Here is a 21108-nt window from a genome sequence, read left to right as displayed (position 1 = left end):
GCTGTTACCTTATTCTCAAACTCCATGTCTTGTTACTCTACCTTGAACTCTAGCTCCATGGTGGAAACGGTGCCTCCGGGCGTGACCTGGGTGAGTTTCTGGATGTGCGCGTACAGGTTGCGTGCAGGGACCTCTGTGTTACCGCAGGTGGCTGCCTCTAGCAGGGCCTCGTGGATGAAGATGTACTGGTCCTCCGTCTGCACCATGTAGTTCCGCTGAGCTCTCATACACGTCACATGGCCGTAGATATCCACAGACTTCTCATGCTTCATACGCTCCAGCATGGCTTCGATCACGATGAAGCAACCGGTCCGCCCTACACCAGCACTGTGGGGACGGACAGAGCACTGTAACTATAGAGCCATGTATGGTACACAGACAGGAAACTGTAACTACAGAGCCATGTACAGTACACTGACAGGAACAGATGAAATGAAAAAGAATGTGTCACATTCGCCGAATACAACTGGTGTAGACTTTACGGTGAACTGCTCGCTTATGATCCCTTCCCAACGATGCAGAGTTTCAAAATAATGAAAATAATAATACAAATCAAATAGTAACACGAGGAACGAAATAAATACACAAGAATGGAGCTAATGCAGTATACAGGGAGTGCCAGTACCAGATCAACGTGCAGAGGTACAAGGTATTTGAGGTAGATATGTAAATGAAGGAAGGGTAAAGTGACTAGGCATCAGGATAGATAACAATAAGAGTCAAATAAATAACAGCAGCAAATTATGTGTGTAAAAGTGTGTGTGTGTGTAATGTGTATGTTTGTGTTGTGTCGGTATGCGTGTGTGTGTGTGTGTGTGTGTGTGTGTGTGTGTGTGTGTGTGTGTGTGTGTGTGTGTGTGTGTGTGTGTGTGTGTGTGTGTGTGTGTGTGTGTGTGTGTGTGTGTGTGTGTGTGTGTGTGCGTGCGTGCGTGCGTGCGTGCGTGCGTGCGTGCGTGTGTGTGTGTGCATGTGAATGTGTGTGGCTTTTGTGTGGGAAAAGTCACATATCTGTGAGATGGTTCTGGCTTAGGCTTATTTCCACCAGTGGAAAGAGCCTCAACAGCGCAACTTCAGTGTACCCTGTTCCGGGCAGTTTTATTGCATCATTCCAGATGTTTGCAGTGAAGGAGATGTGTCTGAGATGGGGGTTACCTGCAGTGGACCACCATGGGCCCTGCATCTGTGGGGTTGCAGGCCTTGACCCTGCGCAGAAAGGCCAGGGTGGGGGTGGGGTACTCAGGCACTCCATGGTCCGGCCAGGCCATGAACTGGAACTGACGAACCTCTCTCTTCTCACTGGAGCCATTCTGGTAGAGCAACGTATCAGAACACCACAAACGCACACTGGTGGCCACATTCTGGGTAGTCTCTATGACAAACATTTATATTTACAACACCGAGTTAGCTAGCAAGAGCTTTGATAAAAGCTCGAGAAAACATTCCGGGATCATTGCCCTCCAGCTGGTCAAGAGCTGGTCACTCTATACCTCTACATGTATGGCTCTTACCTTATAGAGGGTGAAGGTGCGTACGCTATAGGTAGCCAGCTCCACAGTGTCCAACATGGTCACCTGGATCATCCCATAGGTCTCTGTACCCCGACTGGGCCAGTACTGGTCACACTTCACCTATACACACACAGGCAAAGAACAATGAAGTTCAGCCTTAGTGTAGAATAGTGTTACTGCCACTGTGGTTACAGTAAAGGGACAGTGTTAAGGACTAGGGGTGAGAGAAGGGGCTAGTGTTCGGGAAATGGGACAGTAAGGGACTGGGGATGATCTAAAGAGAACAGCTTGAGCTGCTTCTGCTCCACTGTTTAATTTCCCCTGTCCTGGAGGATGAGAGGGATGGAGGAAGAGAGGAGAGACTTCCACTCGCACACACTGAACAATGAATATCTCTAAGCATAGCTTTAGCCTAAGAGCATTGTCACAGAGTTACAGTAGGTTGATAGGACAGGGACTAAAGCTGCCTAAGGGGCCTAGTGTTTTGGTGAAATGGGACAGGGACTGAGAGGGTCAGTGTTATAGGACAGGGACTGAGAGGGTTAGTGTTATGGGAGAGGGACTGAGGCTAAGCGAAGGATGACAGCTTGAACTGCTTCTGCTCCACTGTGTCATCCATGTCCTGGAGGGAGAGAGAGGGATAGAGGGAGAGGAGAGAGAAAAAGGGGAGAGAGTGAAAGCAGAAAGAGATTGCCAGCTGGGGTTCAGGGGCTCATCTCTAGGGGAATCTAGGCCCAAGGACCCTAGCCAGCATGACTGGTGCCTCTCTTCTCCTCCAGACCTCTATGCCAAAGGGCCATTGGTCAGGGCTTTGTGATTGTACAGCAGCCTGGTGCTCCAGGGTCATTGGTCAGAGCATTGTGAGGGGGCATTTTGATTGGACAGTCTGGTGGCCAGTAGGGTCACCACCTGGATACATTCCAATGAACATCCCAAACACACACAGTCAAGAGCTAACTGGTACATTTCTTACAAACACAGACCATGTACACAGATAATATATATTTTTTTTTCCATTTTACTGGTGTTTTATGTTGATCTGTTTTACAGGAACATTTCCCAACATCCACCCAGACTAGTGCCAGTTGGAAATGGCTGCTGTCCCTAAAATTACTGGAGGTTGGTACTGTGCTCTGGTTGTTCATAGTGAAGGGGGTGTCACTGTGTCCCGGCCATCCCCATGTCAGTCGCTACGGACAGTCACATAAATTCCTGTGGTGTGTTCTCTTTCAGGTCCTCCCCTCCCGTTCATTTCCTATCTAGTGAGACTGATAGTAAGGGGTGAACATTATCATGTCTAGATGGCTACAGCTTTTGTTAAATTGACGTAAAACGTTTAATTATTTAGCATTATAGGTAAGCCTAAACCTTTTCCTAATCTTAACCTAATTCTCCTAACCTGCTATGTTAATTCTCCTAACCTGCTGCATAAATTCTCCTAAATCTGCTACGAAAGTCAATTCTGACAAAAGCTGTATTCATTCTAGACAAAACCGGTGAAAATGGAGGTTATCAGAGGACACAGCGGTGGGGTTGGGATATTACCAGCAGACACCTTGCTGTGATGATGATGACACACAGGGGCCAAGATTCAAAGGTGAAAGGTAATTGAATGATGAGTTGACCCTTCATGGGGCCAGAGAGACAGGTGTGATGTTAAGTTTGGCAGGAAGCTGTGACACTATGGGATGACCTTTAGGTACAGAGTTATTAATCCTGCTAGAGAAAGTAGGTGTGTGTTGGTGTGAGTGTGTGAGTGTGTGTGTGCGTGACACCCTTCCATCTGTCTTGCTGCCATCATGCAGTCAAAGTGTCAGTTATTTACAGAGTCTATTCAAATACCTCGATTAGGGTTTTGCCACCTAACAGTCGACGCTCACACCTTCTGTCCATTAGAGAGCCAGGGTGAGACTACTGGGACTGTTACAGTCTGTGAGTGCAGGGTCAATGACAGCAGAGGGTGAATCAATGGTCAGGACATGTGTGGGGGGGAGGGATTGTGTGTGTGTGTCCTGAGACATTGTGTGTGTGTGTGTGTGCGCGCGTGTGTCAGCAGGTAGCCTGGCGTTTCAGAATGTTGGGCCAGTAACCGGTAGGTCGCTGGTTCGATTCCCAGAGACGACAAGGTGAAAAATCTGTTGATATACCCTTGAGCAAGGCACTTCACCCTAATTGCTCGGTATAAAAGCGTCTCCTAAATGACTAAAATGTAATGCTGAGACAGTGTGTGCGTGTTCAGTCACTCACCCGTGACTTCTCCTCCAGTCTGGTCATCATGACGATAGTGTTGGTCCTCTGCTCCCACACCATCCTCCAGAAGTCACTCAGGGTTTCAGGAAGTGGGCCCTGTGTAGCGATGTAGTCGTTCTGCTTCCTGTAGCCGTCTATGTAGTTAGCGTTGATGTAGTCGCTACCTGGCACTCCTGTAGCACGGTGAAGGAAGGCAGTGTTAGGAAACATTCGGTCTGCGTCCCAAATGGCTCCCTATAAAGTGCACTTATTTTGACCCTCCACAGCTTGAAACAGCCCCACACAGCACGACACATTAGAGAAGAAAGACACATCCACAACCCGTAGGATGCAATGACATTTATATCACTGACTGACTCCAAACTGAGACAGACGGACAGTAAGTGAGGGAGAAGCATTGTCACACCTGGGGATTGGGTTGAGAGATATATTGTTGTGACATGTCTTTGCAGTGGGTAGGAGCTTACTGTCTACATACTTGGCTTTGGATATTCTTTGAGACAGCCTCACTTAGTTAATACCATCACAATACCTCCCACCACCCCTCCCTAAAAAGCAAAACATGACCTAAAAAAAACTTTATTGAGAGGTGCTCACTTATTTCATAACACATTACCTCCCCACATCCAGTTATTAAAAAGCGAAATAAATCTCGAAAACACTTCACAACAACAACAAATCCACCAAACATACCGTCGATGGAGGTGAGGATGACCCTGGAGTGGTCGTAGGCGATGACATTTGCATAGCGGTTCTTTGGCTTGTTAACTTCCAGGTTAGAGTTTTCCCACGTGAACTGCTGGCCAGGGTCTACAGACTGATGAGGGGAGGGGGGGTGGAGTGGGAGAGAGAAGAAGGGAGAGAGAGAGAAGGGGAGAAAGAAGGATAGGGGGAAGGAGAGAGAAATTGAGGAGGAAGAAGAGACGTATTGTAATTTCTCCTGTCATATTTCTCAAAACTCAATAGCCTTGCAGTGTTTTGTGAGGAAAGTATGTTTAATTCTAAAAGATGATGGAGGCACCAGAACTCATTCCCCATCCTTTTCAATGTCTGTTCTGTAATAAAAGCAGCCCTATGTGATCCCACAGCACTCTGCCTTCCCCCCCGGGCTGTTTGTAGTCATAAAATCACCTCTCGGTCGTGGCTTTACCATCTCTGGGCCACCTAATGGCCAAGGAGAGCTGTGCTGATGAAATCAAGAAGTCATGGAGGTGAACAGAGCAGAAACAACCTCTGTCAGCGTTCCTGAATCTACCCAACCTGAGGTCACGACCTCCAAGCCCTTCCACAGAGAGGGGAGAACACTCAGGATGAATTAAAATACTGTGGCCGAACCCCAAACCTAGGAAATAGGAAATATATACGCTATAACAAGCTAGTACAAATCAGATATTACTACTGTATCCTCAAATAAGGAAGAAAAACGAGGAGGCTGTCCAGAGACCATTGAAAGAAGTTGAAACAATGTTTACTGGTGGAACAATGTAGTATAGAGTACAGTACAAATAGTCTATACTACAGTATGTGACACAGTGAGGGAGAGCGGAACATATGGCAGGCAGGGCATAGGTTAGCCACGGCGGCGCAGGTTGATGATTCATCTGAGCCCTGTATCGATCCCTGGCACTGGACAAAGGCTCTGGTCCAACTAAATAATGACAGACACTACATTGTTATTCATTATTGACCATTCTGTTCTGATCACTGATCTCACATCATACTGAAAAACAAATACGTACTCTCTCCCCCAACCACTTCACTGTCTCGCCTCTCTCTCTCTGTCTCTCTATTTTTCCCTCTCTGTCTTGCCCTCTTTCTCCCTCTACTCTCCCTCCTCTCCCGCTCCCTCTCTCTGTCTCTCTCTTCCACACACACACACACACACACACACACACACACACACACACACACACACACACACACACACACACACACACACACACACACACACACACACACACACACACACACACACACACACACACACACAAAGAAAAAGGCTGCACATTCTGGTTGTTTCCTCTTGACTGATTGGCTGGCTGAGAAGGCATGTGGGCCCCGTCTGTCTGCTCATATCAATGACAATTGTGAGAGAGGTTGAGCGCACATCTTATTTAACAGCCTGTTAGGTAAAGCTTTTGCTGCGTTGCTCTGACAAACAACACACATTATTGCTAATGCGCCCAGTGGATGTGAATATCAGTTACCGTGGATGCCACTGCAATCACGCTCTCTTGCCGACACCGCCGCATTTCCATCCCTCTCAGAAACAAAAACAGGCACCCACAAAACAGAACGATAAAAAGACAAAAGCCCAGAGGGCCGCCACCATGTGTACCTCCGTGAGGCAGAGATACCATGCTAACGTTTGGCACAAGAGGCTGAATTTACATAGGCGGGGAAAATTGACTTTGACATTTGAAGAGCCCTTAGCTTGTTTTCCACTAGCTGTGTGTGTGTGTGTATGTGTGTGTATGTGTGTGTGTGTGTGTGTGTGTGTGTGTGTGTGTGTGTGTGTGTGTGTGTGTGTGTGTGTGTGTGTGTGTGTGTGTGTGTGTGTGTGTGTGTGTGTGTGTGTGTGTTCCACAAGCTGCACGGTGATGCTTCAAGAATAGCTCCTGTATTTCAGCTGATATCAAATCCTGTCAAGACACTTCATACAGTAACTGACTGTGGCCCAAATGGCACAATATTATTCCATTTATAGTGCACTAGCTTTGACTAGAGCACTACGGACCCTGGTCAAAAGTAGTGCACTACATAATGAATAGGGTACTACTTATATGGTGTCTTTTGTGATGCTTAACATACTTCTATATTGCTGCTTCAGTTAGCTACACAGGTAGCAAGGTGTACTATTCTGTGTACATAACAAATACATGTTTTATTTTAACAGCTTCTCTAAGGAGGGTGATAATATATTGCAGGATCATAATTAGCTATTTCCCTGCTAACATGCACAAACACACCACCCACACGTGCACCGATACAGTACAAACATGCTTACACAAACACACACACACACACACTGTTAGGAGTGTGTATTGGAGGCGAAGTCAGGTGCAGGAGAGCAGAGTGTAGTTTACAGGCGCACTTTTTATTCCGGTCATATAACAGCACAAAGTAACATAAAATGTGCCCAAAACAGGGAACATAGACATAAAGTAATGCGCATAACAATATCCACAATATCAAAATACACATAACACAAACAATCCTACACACAGACATGATGGTGAACAGAGGAATAAATACGTATGATTTGATTGGGGAATGAAAACCAGGTGTGCAGGGAACAAGACAAAACAAATGGATACATGAAAAATGGAGCGGCGGTGGCTAGAAAGCCGGTGACGTCGACCGCTGAACGCCGCCCGAACAAGGAGAGGAGACGACTTCGGCGGAAGTCGTGGCGCACACACACACACACACACACACACACACACACACACACACACACACACACACACACACACACACACACACACACACACACACACACACACACACACACACACACACACACACACACACACACACACTATGGCTGACAGTGTTTGGCCGAGTGGCTGAAAGACATTGTTCGCTGTATTTATCATAGACACAACAGAGCATGCACCACAAATGGGACCCTATTCCATATTCAGTGCACATTTTTGGACCATGGCCCACAATAAGGTACCATTTGAGACGCAACCTGAGAGAGATGCACCTGTCTCCCGACTCCAGAATACGCCTCTGATTCCCTGAGGGCCTGGATGTGATGTTATTTTTGTCAAACATTTATTGTAAAATGTACAGAAACTTACTGGCAGCAATTGGCCAGTAAGTTACTGTAATTAATTTTACAGTACAGCTACTGTAAACCTTTTTATGGAACCAAAAATGTTACTGTAATTTAATTAACAGTACCAATTACAATTACAGCATATTACTGTAAATACCCAGTGCCATATTACCCAGTGTTCTTTGCAAGTTTTCATTTAAACATGTACATTTTGGTCATTTAGCGGGTGCTCTTGTCATTACAGCAAGTAAAAATGTTTCTGTAACTGTTAACAAAGGATTCCAACCTGTAGTGATGTTATGCTTGATACCAGAGCTCTGAGGCATGAGTTGAAATCGCTAAGAAGCTAACTTCGAAGCAGTGTGCCGATGCGTGTATCATTTTATCAGAAGTGCGTCATCAATGACGTACGAAGCTTAGTTTGATCACGTACTTTTTCAAACCATGTGTTGCAAAATGCGAGATCCCACTGATTTCACCCTGGTTCCGGTGGTTTTTTCGATTCCAAGCTACTTTCAAACACTGACTGGACACTATACTTACATATAGTTATGATTTTGTACAATTATTTTTACCTGACCGGTAGCTTAGCAGGTAGAGTAGGGAACAATGGAACATTCACTGATGTGGGGGTATGCGTTTGAGTCCTGTTGAAGGCACACTATTTAGAAAATTGTTCTTTCTGCATTTCTGTTAAAATAATTTGCATTATTTAGTATAAGCTTCTGTATTAAGCATCCTAAATAATGCAATAGATTCAGTTTTTGAAAAAGAGGCAACTTGAAGGCAAAAAAATGGAAGCATGATGTAAGATGCAAACCTGGTATTCCAACTGATTATAGGCTACTAAAGCCAACGACTTACGCACGCTGCTATTTATTTCTGACCAGCAGATGTCACTAATGTGCAATGTGAACAGATAATGAATCTCAGAGTATTTAACCGTTTTTTGCACAATTTGATGAAAGCACCGAAGCCATCAGAAAGCCTTGGTTTCCCATCACTACTAAACTCATAGTGATTACATGGCAAAACAGATGAAAATGACATGGCTAGCCACTCAACCATTAAGGGTTTGAGACTTGCTCCCACTCTGATCTGTTCCCTAGATAAATTAAGTTCTTACAGAACTACTACCACATATCAGTTAATTTTGTACAGCATTCTCACTAAAGGGTGAAACACATATATAGTCTCTTACAAGACAAACCTCAAAATATGTTAATGAGTCAGAAACAATATCATACTCCCACTCATGTTTAAAACGCTTTTGGCGCTCCAAAAATGCAGTATGGTACTGTACTCTGAATTACAGTAAAATTTCTGGCAACATTTGGCCAGTAATATACTGTAGATTTTCAGGACAAGGTTTCTAAAATTCTTAAAATACTGTATATATTAGGTGTATTCTGTGCGGTTACAGCATTCTCACTCACGGGTGCACCAAATATAGCCTCTTACAAGGCACGCCTTAAAATATGTTAATGTCCCAGAGACTCTTTCGCAGCCCACAACATTTTCCCACAATACACCATCATTAATTCTGTAATACACGTTTAAGGTATTTTACTGTGCATTCTACAGTGTTTTACTGTTGAAATGAAAGAAAAGTCTTAGTGTGCTGTAAAAAAAAAAAGTATTTTACTGTGCATTCTACAGTAATTTACTGTTGAAATTACATAAGTCTGCTAAATACAGCAAACAATGTCTTTCAACCACTGGGCCAGACACTGTCAGCCATAGTGTGTGTGTGTGTGTGTGTGTGTGTCAGCGCGTAAGCGTATTGTAATTTATGTCAGCTGTCTACACATCCACCGAGGGAAAAACAGACACATGGGCTATGCAGTAGATCGAACGCACTAGACATGTTAAACAGACCTATCGTTTGCTATAACTGAAAAAAAGCATTTCCCATTCTTTTTCAGATGATATCCTAATCTAGCGAGGCACATTAGGAGGTGATTGTGTCTGGTGAACAGCCTGATTAATACCTGTTGTCACTCCCCAGCGTACATTACCAGCCAAGCCCTCTCATAAATTGTTTGCAAAGTCCCAATCCTAAATGTGTCATCTCTGCGTGAATCGACGCTCCCTGAACATATGGTGTTGCTTCCTTCCTCTGTGTCAGCAAAAGGCATCAGTCCCCACTACTGAGGAAATGTTTGAGTTGGACAGCATGTGCCAAACAGAGTAAGGCACAATCAACTAACAACTGTAATTGTTTTCACCTGTCTGAATACAGCTCAGGCAAGGAGAATGAAGGATTCCTTAGTGAGAGTCTTGGACTAGTGCAAGGCAGCACTCACCACTCAGTAGCAGGCAGTGATCATTAATCACTCATTGTAGGCATATGAAGAAAGGTGTGTGTGTGTGTGTGTGTGTGTGTGTGTGTGTGTGTGTGTGTGTGTGTGTGTGTGTGTGTGTGTGTGTGTGTGTGTGTGTGTGTGTGTGTGTGTGTGTGTGTGTGTGTGTGTGTGTGTGTGTGTGTGTGTGTGTGTGTGTGTGTGTGTGTGTGTGTGCGCGCGCGTGTGTGTATGTGTTGCCCATATTAACCAGAGTGAGAATTTTAGCTCAGACTTTTTACTAGCTATTTGCATAATTCTACTTAATTCTACATAATAACAAAGTGGGAGAAGGGGGGTTCAAGCTTCCTAAAGTACAGAATATTTCTGTATTTTGTGTGGATGCAGCATTCTCACTCAAGGGTGCAACAAATATATCCTCAAATGCAAGTCTTAAATATGTTAATAAGCCATAGACTCTTTCCCAGCCCACAACATTTTCCTACAATGCACAATCATTAAATCTGTAAAATACATTTAAGGTATTTTATTGTGCGTTCTACAGTCTTTTACTGTTGAAATTACAGAAAAGTCTTACTGTGTGCATGGTTGTGTGCGCTTGTTGTTGTTTATGGAACCTGTCTACAGATCCACCGAGGGAAAAACAGCCACACAGGCAATGCAGTGAATCGAACGCACAAGACATGTTAAACAGACCTATCATTTGCTATAACTGAATGATGCAGCAGCAGTGGTATTCAAAAAGCGTCTCCCATTCTTTTCTCGATGATATCCTAATCTAGCGAGGCACATTAGGAGGTGATTGTGTCTGGTGAACAGCCTGATTAATACCTGTTGTCACTCCCCAGCGTACATTACCAGCCAAGCCCTCTCATAAATTGTTTGCAAATTCCCAATCCTAAATGTGTCATCTCTGCGTGAATCGACGCTCCCTGAACATATGGTGTTGCTTCCTTCCTCTGTGTCAGCAAAAGGCATCAGTCCCCACTACTGAGGAAACGTTTGAGTTGGACAGCATGTGCCAAACAGAGTAAGGCACAATCAACTAACAACTGCCATTGTTTTCACCTGTCTGAATACAGCGCAGGCAGGGAGAGACTTGGACTGGCGCAAGGCAGCACTCACCACTCAGTAGCTGGCAGTGATCATGAATCACTAATCGTAGGCAATTAAGAAGAAAGGTGTATGTGTTGCCCATACAAACCAGAGTGAGAATTTTAGCTCAGACTTTTTATTAGCTATTTGCATAATTCTACCTAATTGCTTAGTTCACCCTTTAAAATGACAACAGTTGACATAGTCTGGGCTTCTATCCCAACCCTCACCACTGAAACATCATTTAAACAGTATGCATAACCTATTAAAGACACTCACGGTACTCTGACGACTACTACACTTTGAGTGGTCATGACTGTATTAGAATTATACAAATGTGTGTGTTAGAGGCCAATCACAGACTCACGCTCTATTCCAAATGGCAGAACAAAGTGTGTGTGTGTAGATGAGCAATGTTTCAAATAGACCTAGCTTGTGCATCACTATCCCTAGCTATCACCAGAGAGGAAGAGGTGAAGCGAGAGGATAACCTCTGTCCACAATCTGCCCCTGCCAGATAAGCAGATCTTTTTGCATGGAAGTCTATGAGAGTGTCAAATTACATGACGCTTATTTGATCAAATAGCATAATGTCTAGGTTGTTACAAATGCACTCTTATAAGTGGACACACGTGCCATTCTGCAACTTAGTTGTGCCTGTTGTTCACACACGTATCTGCTCTCTCACTGGCTAGAATGGTCCCACCTGATCTCGTCTCCTGCTGCCTGCCTTCCATGTTTGAGGACATGTATTTTCATTGTTAGAGTGGTTACTTGAACATCTTGTCAATATAATAGATAATCTTAGCTATCACTAGCTAACAAGAGTGAAGAAATTCGAGGCAGAGACATAAAGACACCATAGAGACACCCCTAAATATTTTCTGATTGGGGAAGGCCCACTCAGGTCTGCTTGTTGAGCAAAACATCTCACTGGCTCAGCATAATAGAATCCACCCAATGGTTGCGTTGCGTTCCCCTGCCGAGACATTCTATGCATCAACCAATGGTTGCGTGCCACGTCATCGACTGTGTCATTGACCACGAAAGGGTTCTACCTGCAAAAAATCTTCTTCAAAGGGTTATGGGGACAGCCAAAGAACCCTTTTAGTTTCTAAATAGCACCTTTTTTTTCTAAGAGTGTAGTGATAAAGACAGCCAGTGGTTGCAGGGCAGTGTGTGAGCCCTAATCAAAGTGTCAAGCTAATCTTTTGAGAGAGACTATAGATCTAGAGACTACAGTATATGAGCGAACTGAGTTGTAGACAGCCAGTGGTGGTCAGCAGGGCAGAGCAGAGCAGGGGTAGTTACCTCATACTCCTGTGAGAAGCGGAGTCCGTCGTTGGCCTTGAGTCGCTCGATGTGGTCAGACAGATCAGCTGTGGAGATGAGAGGGTGCTCCATCATCCCTGAAGGAGAGAGGAAGAATGTTACCTATTTACAGCAGTACATACAACTTTCCTTCAGCTATGGATGAAACGTAAAACACACTGTGATGGACGCACACACACTTGCAGCAGGTTGCCGTTTATTGGGATGAGAGTGGTCCTGGAGGCAGAACTGAGCGATTTCTGCTAGATGTGCCAGCTGTAATGTCAAAATTGGCTATATTGTAAACATTTATGAAAACAAAATGTGCTTTTTGTTCTTAATTTAAGGTTAGGGTTAGCAGTGTGGTTAAGGTTAGTGTTATGTTTAAAATCAGATGTTATGACTTTGTGGCTGTGCAAGCTAGTGACCGTTCTGCAGAGCTGCCTCCAGAACAAGATTCATGACGAAAAAGCTAACCTGCACACATTCATGCACACAACAGACATACACACACTGAATGTGAGATATGCAACCAGTGAACTGATGCAAGTGTGATGACAAAGCACAGAGCTCATTGAGAGTGGTGATATGGAAAGAAGTGTAGAGAGAGAGAGAGAGAGAGAGAGAGAGAGAGAGAGAGAGAGAGAGAGAGAGAGAGAGAGAGAGAGAGAGAGAGAGAGAGAGAGAGAGAGAGAGAGAGAGAGAGAGAGAGAGAGAGAGAGAGAGAGAGAGAGAGAGAGAGAGAGATCAGGAGGATGTTCAGAGCATCATGCTTTAACAACAGGTCACTCCATTTTTCCATGAAGTGGTAGGTGAAACCTATCCCTTGCTATAGCTACATAAGACCAACATCGTAATACATTAGTAATGATATTGTCACAAAGCAAAACAATACTTTAGAAAATATACCATATACATTTGCTACCAGGTGATATAGCTATTGATGCAGGAACAATCTTTCATCTCGGCTTGTCCTCAAAGCAATACCGAATGGATTATCCTCCAAAATGACAGGAAAGACCGAGACATAGACACCAATAAACAACAAACACAGACACATATGTCTCAAACATATAATATTGATTCAAATAATAAATGAATGATATCATTGTCAATAGAGGCTCTATGTATATAACTGCATTTTTATCTCATTGGCTTATTATTAAAGACCCTAAGCTCTGACCTCTAAACCCTGACTCTCTCCTATAACCCCTGACCTCCCACAAACAGCCATCCAATCATCCAATCAAACACTGTGAATAGTTCTCAGCCAGCGGTGACAGGTAGCAGTTCTGAGGCCAGCCTGTGGAAAGGAAGTGACACAGCTAGTGGGGATGAGGGGGGTGGGAGTGCAGTGGAAAGGGGGCGGGAGGATCCTGCCGACTGAGCTACAAATCAGACGTTCACAGAGAAGGTGCAGCTAGCATGGAGCCGAGATGAGATGGCCTTAGTGGGTGACATACAGAAATCAGTGGTGGAGGATGAATAGAGAGGGTGTTCTTGGAGGAGGGGGAGGGGGGTGTTCCACCTCAGCTCCCAAAGTAGCACCATCACAACACTTGCTGTCAGTTTTGGTGCAACAGTCACTGACTACATAAACTAACTACTGTATATACAGATCAGGATCAGTTCTAACACTAATAAGTCATTGATGGGTAGTTATATTTGTCCTATTACAGCTCAAACTGTGCCTCGGGGGGAGTTGAGATATGCAAAAAAAAAAAAAAAAAAATCCAATTTACACATACATATAATCCACACATGTACATGTGTGAATTGGAAATGTGTTTTTTTTGCATATCCCAACTCCCCCTGAAGCACAGTCTGAGCTGTGATTGTGCTACTGAGAGAACTGATGCAGAGTGACTCAGAGATCAGAGAGAGAGAGAGAGAGAGAGATCAGAGAGAGAGCGAGATCACAGAGAGAGAGATCAGAGAGAGAGAGAGAGATCAGAGAGAGAGAGAGAGAGATCAGAGAGAGAGAGAGAGAGAGAGAGAGAGAGAGAGAGAGAGAGAGAGAGAGAGAGAGAGAGAGAGAGAGAGAGAGAGAGAGAGAGAAAGAAAGAGGATATGCTTAAATAGGTAGAAAACACAGGAGGAATGAAAACTAACTTGGAGTGTTCGGACAACTGAGGGCACTGGAACCTGTGGGGAGAAGATGGGGGAGGTCGGTGTGTCATACTCAACAGCCAATACCAGAGGGATCATTCATGTTAAAGGGGGAAGAGAGGAAAAGGAGGGGAGAAGAGGGTAAAGAAGGATTAGGAGAGAGATAAAGGGGGATAGAGAAAGAGCACCAAGGTTTTCAGAAAGCCTGGTTGTGTAAATGTCTGTACATCTGAAGAGAGTCAGTTTGTTAGGCTGAAACTGAAACTGAGAGGAATGATAGAATTCCAGGCGGTCTCCATCCATGACAATAGCCTGGATCCAAATTGAACTGTTCGATTTCACCTCATGATATTGGTTCCGGGCTACCATGACAGTCCAAACGTACCCTGACACATAACTGTCTTAGACATACGACTTAGACTATACTGTATGTACTACCACCCTATATTAAAGTATCATAGAGTGCTTAAGTATGCAACAGAGGCATCGATAGTAAAGAACTGAGCTATTAGGACAAGCCTGCTGTCTAGCACTGTTCTTCATTGTTGCTCACGAAGGACACACAAGGTACGAGGCAACCTAGTCAACAACATACCTGCCTCTATTTGTGTAAACAACATCAGACAGGTCCCCCACTGCTAGAGACCCACAAGCTGCCATCTAATAGCACATTACTAGAACAAATACTAAAGACGATCCCTGTGAAGGATCTAGCTTCAAAACACCCCAGCGTGGAGGGATGGAGGGTAGAGGGATGGTTTGAAAGAGATGAAAAGAGGAATGGGGGGGGGGGGGGAGAGATGAGATGAAGGGTTAGAGAGAGAGAGAGGGAGCAATGGCATAGAGTAAGAAAGAGCGACAGCAAAAGACAGAGTGAGAAAGCGAGACAGAGGGCGAGAGAGCGCACAGGAAGAAAGTGCTGGAGAGAGAGGAGAGGAGGAAACACAGAAAGAAAGGGAGAGTGATTATGTGGGCTTAATTCGAGTTCAACGCTGCTTCCAACGGTTAATTAGCAAGCTGGGTCATTGCAGCCCATTAGAAGAGACACAGAGGCTGTGTCCCAAATGGCACCTTATTCCCTATATAGTGCACGACATTTGACCAGGACCCTGCTTGCCAGTTATCTAGCAGTTCTCCGCTTTTAGCAGCCAGTGGCTAGCTATTTCTTACTGGAGATAAAAACTGCCATCCTTTCTTCGAGTCATTACTTTATTATTTAATGGCAACCTCAAACAATTAATTTAGACCCAGCATTTATTTAAAACATACGTTTATTTGCCCGGCTATTAAAAAGGACAGCGGCTATTTGAGACAGCGTTTAATTGAAGTTTTACTGCATGATAAGAGACCATTTAGGCTTCTCAAGGTCATAAATTGAGGTTTAGAGGGAGAGGACATCTCGACTCTCAGACTAAAACCAGCGCTTTGAGTTGTTGATCGACAGATAGTACCTTCAATCCTCAACTACAGTATCTCTCTTTGCATAGAGTATACCAACTTCACCTCAACCCAAGTACTACAAATACTACAAGATTGATATGATCCTATACATTAGGCCTTGTTAACTTACAATCCTTCTCATCCTCAACCCTTCAATATAACAAAGACAAGATGATGACATCCACACAGAAAATTCTCCAGTGTTAAAAACAAAAGCAAATGACACAGAGAAAGTGTGAAATTAACACACTGCTTAGTGTATTTCCCAGAATACCTTAGCTTTCGAGTAAATTGTAGTTACCGCCCATGACTGTGTTTGTTTTTGACAGAGACATCACTGCTGCATTTATCCATTTTTGGTCCCATGGACTTCACCAAGTGAGATCCTAATTGAATACGTTATTAAAGAAAATCTTTAAAGACATCCTCCAGTGATTTTTGAACTTCTCCTGTTGAAAAGAGATATCCCAAGTATAAAATACTGTAATGTCCACACACGAAAGGGTACAACAATTATGTTTTAGGCAAAATAGTTTTTTTTAGACACAACTGAAAACTTCAAGGAGTAGCACATTCAAGGAGTTGGTCTGATGGGATTGTGATGTCATCGGCCTCCCCCCTTGCGTGAGGAACAATAGAGAGCAATAGAGAACAAAAGAGAAAGCGCCCACCCACCCCATTTGTGCTATGTCATGACTTACCTGTACCACCTATTGAGACGTGCCTTTTGTTAAGTAAATCAGATGTTAAATCATGTGAAAAGGAGACTGGAGTGCCACTTTAGCACAATGCCATACATATTTTATAAGGCTTTATTTTGAGTGCCGGGTTTTACCCTAATACAGGAGCCTGGAACTCATACACATCACTTCGAACCAAAACCATGACAATCATTAACATGTTTCCCAGTATGCTCTATTGCAGTTTGATTTTTCAAAATGGTTTGTTTCATTATCTGTTTGTGCATGTACATGGATTAATTAATTAATATTATGCCACTCAAATAAAAATTACAAATATTTTCTAAACTGATTCAACATGTTACTTCGAATTATTGCACCTGTTACTGAAATGGCTGTTCCAGTTTAGATGCTTTAGCTCAGGTCTCGCCCACCTCATTTCTGGAGAGCTACCCTCCTGTATGTTTTCGAACCAACCCCAGTTGTAACTAACCTGGTTTAGTTTATCAACCAGCTAATTATTAGAATCAGGTATGCTAGATTAGGGTTGGTGTGGAAACCTATAGGATGGTAGCTTTCCAGGAACTGGGTTGGAAAGCCCTGCTTTAGGTAGTCTCATAGCGTAGTCTTCCCAACCCATTCTGAAAACAGGTTCCAAAAGTTGTATATCCCTACACTGGCTGGATTCCAATAGAACATACATATCACCTTGTAAGTTACCAAAATGTGACATGCAGGCCCTATGTGGCCTGTAAACCACAAGTTTCAGCCCATTGTATTACACACAACAAAAGGTTTAGATTTGTGCCTAAAGGGGTACAAACACCTGTAACTGTAGTGTTACTCTGTAAGGTCATCCTTTGTACCTTTTTAAGTGCATCATTGTACCCCAGTTCATACCTCAGGCCAGGAAGGAAGTAGGGTTATCAAAATTGACTGGTTGAATGGTTTCAGATTTCCTTCTTCCATTTCCAGGAAACTTCCAACCAGGATTTCTGGAAAACCTGGGAAATGTATCATTATTTTCCAATTCTACCTGCAAGTCACTTTATGCCAGTTTGCAAAGTGATGTGTAATTCCTTTGGAAGGAGACAGATTTAGGATATCCAACATCTGGCATTTGTATTCATCTGCATTCGGAATGACTTCCAGGATTAGGAACATTGTGCGGTGACTACCTAAGACATTTAAACTGGACCAAACTTTTCAGTAACGGGTGCAAAAAATGTAACTAACCCCCCCCAAAAATGCCATCTTTATTTTTCTAGGCAAGTCAGTTAAGAACAAAATCTTATTTACAATGACGGCTTACCCCGGCCAAACCCTAACCCGGACAACGCTGGGCCAATTGTGCCCCGCCCTATGGGACTCCCAGTCATGACCGGTTGTGATACAGCCTTGTATCGAACCAGGCTCTGTAGTGACACCTCTAGCACTGAGATGCAGTGTCTTAGACCACGGCACCATTCGGGACCCCACAATGCATCAATGCACATGCACAAACATAGATACTGAAACAAACAATTCCAAAAACCAACCTGCAATAGAGCATGTTGGGAAATATAATAATGATGGGTGTGGTTTTGGTTCAAAGCGATGTATATGAGTTTCAGGTCACTCTATTAGGGTAATACTAGGCCCTCAAAATAAGGCCTTATGAAATATGTACGGTATTGTGTTATATAATACACATTTTTTATCACTTGGTGAAGTCAGGAGGGCTGAAAATGGATGAATGCAACAAGCATATCTCTGTCACTAACAAACACAGTCATGGGTGTTTTTTTATTTGAAAGATAAGGCACTCTGGGAAATATTTCAATAAGGGTTTAAACTAAGCAGTGTTAATTTAACACTGTTCCCGATGTCTATATGGGTCCACAAACTCAATACTTTCAGTGTTGATTTAACACTGTGTTTATTTAAAAAAAAAAAATTACACTGGAGAATGTGCTGTACAGTAAAGCAGGTACATTCCACCGATGATTGTCGACATTCAATTATTTGCTGACTATCTTTAATTTGAGATAACCAGCATCTGATATTGTTCTAATTTAGCTGAATCTAATTTAGCTGCATATAAACTGAGAATTCAGATGGTTTTCCTACTACATCTTCCAAAGCTGTCCTGTGAGCTGCACTACATTGCTTCTCCTATCCAAGTGGTTACAAAAATCTACACATTTACCAGAATTTATCAAAGCGTAGGAGTGTGACCAGTGGAGGTGGCTAGAGGCCAGGTTTTATAAGCAACCTCGTTAGAGATTTGTCTGTAGGCAAAGTGGAAAGTATGGCCATGGTTGCTAAATTTAAGTGCGTCTGTGTGGGTTGTTTGTCTGCTCAACGAGATCTCAAAGTTTCCCTTCGAAATTGAACGTATTATGGATGAACGTCTATTTTTGACCCATTCATTCTGCATGGTCACAGGGTTAATTCCGTGTGGTTACAGGGGTAAAACAGAAACAACTCAAAGGGTTAACTTTGTGTTAATTCCGAGTGGTTAAGGTTAGGACTATGTTTTATTAAGGAAGGCTTAAAACAAAAATAATGAAAAACAACGCACTATTACCATCAGGTATTATCAGTATTCACAGTATTCTCGCGGCTTGCTAGAACATTGTGAACTGCGGTAGCGCAGTGGTCTAAGCAGTGTGCTCCGACTCCAAGAATCATGAGTTTGCTCCCGGTGTTTTATGGGTGAGTGCCGAGAAAGGCCTATCGACGTTCTTAGGACCTTTTCAAACGTCCGAATTCACAGTGTTTGTCTTAGTGATCAGTCTGGTCTGCTAGTGTGTCTGGGTGGGTGAGTTTGTGTGTGTCTATACCTTGTGTCTGGTAGTTAAGTCGTCTCATCTCCACAGGGTCAGAGGAGTGGGCCAGCAGAGAGTCCTTCACCCCAGCAGAGTGTTCATCCTTGGCAGAGGGAGATGCTCGTTTCCTGGGGAGAGAGGCAGGGAGGAGAGGCCATGAGAGGAGCTGTAAACACAGTATATACTCTGTTCCAAAATTCACACTACTATTTAGAATGTAATGTATTTGGCATGTATTCTAAGTGGCATGCTAAAAGGCCTTTAGACATTGGAATGTAACCATACAGCTGCCTTGGGATGGTCAACCCCATATACAGATTACCCATCAGAACCCAACCCAAAGACTGACATCTGTTTATTTCTGAAATGATGTGGAAGATACCGGATACCAAGACGATGCTCAATTTGCAGGTAGTTAAAAGTTCTGTTGAGATTTGTAACCTCCTGAAGCAGAGGCACACATCTACTCTTCAGAGTCAGATCAGAATCGCAGAATCACATTTACACATACCCGGAAATTGACTTAATGAATAGGTGCTTCCAGTAATAGAAAATGTACAAGACAGACAAGACACAAAGTCAACATACAGAATACAAAATATAAATACAGTACACATAAATAAGTACATTTGTTTTATGTCCCAAACTGCACCATCCCCGCTATATAATGCACTACTTTTGACCATAGCCACAGCCCTCAGCTCTGGTCAAAAGTAATGCACTATATAGGGAATAGGGTGCAATTTGAGTATGCTGCTGTTAAATAACACTGTCTGCCGGGCTGTGTTCGTTGGTTCCCCAGATGAGGCCGTTTATGTGTGGAGGGCCCAATTTACTGTCTACACAGCTGGGGGGGAAGTGGTGACACAGTTTTAGGTTTACGCTCATTAAAACCTCTAATTTCCCCCATATGAATGTGTGAAAACAAACAGGCTGAGCAATTAACGGATCAGTTGCAGTGACAGACTAGCAAGGCTGGCTAATTACAGAGATGGAGAGAAAGAGAGAAGGAGGGAGGGAAGGAAGGAAGGAAGGAAGGAGAGAGGGAGGGGGGGAGTGGGAGAGGGAGGGACTTGGGGAAGGGGAAAGGGGGATGGAGTAGAGAGAGGAGAGAAAGAAAGAGAAGGAGAGGAGGAAGAGGGGAGAGAGAGAAACAGAGAGAGCACATCTCCTCCATTCCCAATGCACCACACACGTCTCCTAGCGCTAGCATGATAACTGAGGTCTTAAGTGTTGACATGTTACAGCTGCTGCCAAGCAAATGCATTAAAGCCTGCGTTCGTTTCTCTGGGTAGCGCTAACATTACACTAACATGTCATGTGCAGCAGCCTCCATCGCTGAGTGCTGCTGCGCTCACCTAACTCTCTCTCAGGGGCAGCTATTAGTGATGCCATGCTATCAAAGCTGTCTATGAGAGGTGTCAGTCATGTTACTAGCCCTAAACTTACAGTTGAAGTCGGAAGTTTATATACACCTTAGCCAGATACATTTATACTCAGTTTTTCACAATTCCTGACATTTAATCCTATACAAAATTCCCTGTCTTAGGTCAGTTAGTATCACCATTTCATTTTAAGAATGTGAAATGTCAGAATAATAGTAGAGAGAATTATTTATTTAAGCTTTTATTTCTTTCATCACATTCCCAGTGTGTCAGAAGTTTACATACACTCAATTAGTATTTGGTAGCATTGCCTTTAATTTTTTTAACTTGGGTCAAACGTTTCGGGTAGCCTTCCAAAAGCTTCCCACAACAAGTTGGGTGAATTTTGGCCCATTCCTCCTGACAGAGCTGGTGTAACTGAGTCAGGTTT

The 21108-nt window shown here is 43.6% G+C and overlaps 1 protein-coding gene across 18 annotated transcripts in view; it reads right to left on the bottom strand.

The window, feature by feature from the left end:
• The window catches only part of LOC139578647 (receptor-type tyrosine-protein phosphatase F-like), a 432132-nt gene that overhangs the window by 10321 nt on the left and 400703 nt on the right, over positions 1-21108 (bottom strand). For 12 of the 18 annotated variants that reach the window (XM_071406531.1, XM_071406533.1, XM_071406534.1 and 9 more), the window contains 8 exons: positions 19309-19421; positions 14367-14399; positions 12255-12352; positions 4452-4575; positions 3756-3931; positions 1509-1628; positions 1153-1307; positions 42-327 (listed from right to left, as the gene is read on the bottom strand). In XM_071406531.1, the coding sequence (XP_071262632.1) occupies positions 42-327; positions 1153-1307; positions 1509-1628; positions 3756-3931; positions 4452-4575; positions 12255-12352; positions 14367-14399; positions 19309-19421 (1105 nt within the window). The remainder of the gene's footprint in view (positions 1-41; positions 328-1152; positions 1308-1508; positions 1629-3755; positions 3932-4451; positions 4576-12254; positions 12353-14366; positions 14400-19308; positions 19422-21108) is intronic. The other 6 variants (XM_071406536.1, XM_071406538.1, XM_071406543.1 and 3 more) reach the window with 1 other exon arrangement.

The sequence above is a fragment of the Salvelinus alpinus genome, chromosome 6 (genome assembly GCF_045679555.1).
Source record: "Salvelinus alpinus chromosome 6, SLU_Salpinus.1, whole genome shotgun sequence".
Lineage (NCBI taxonomy): Eukaryota > Metazoa > Chordata > Actinopteri > Salmoniformes > Salmonidae > Salvelinus > Salvelinus alpinus.
This window is presented reverse-complemented; position numbering and strand designations above follow the sequence as displayed.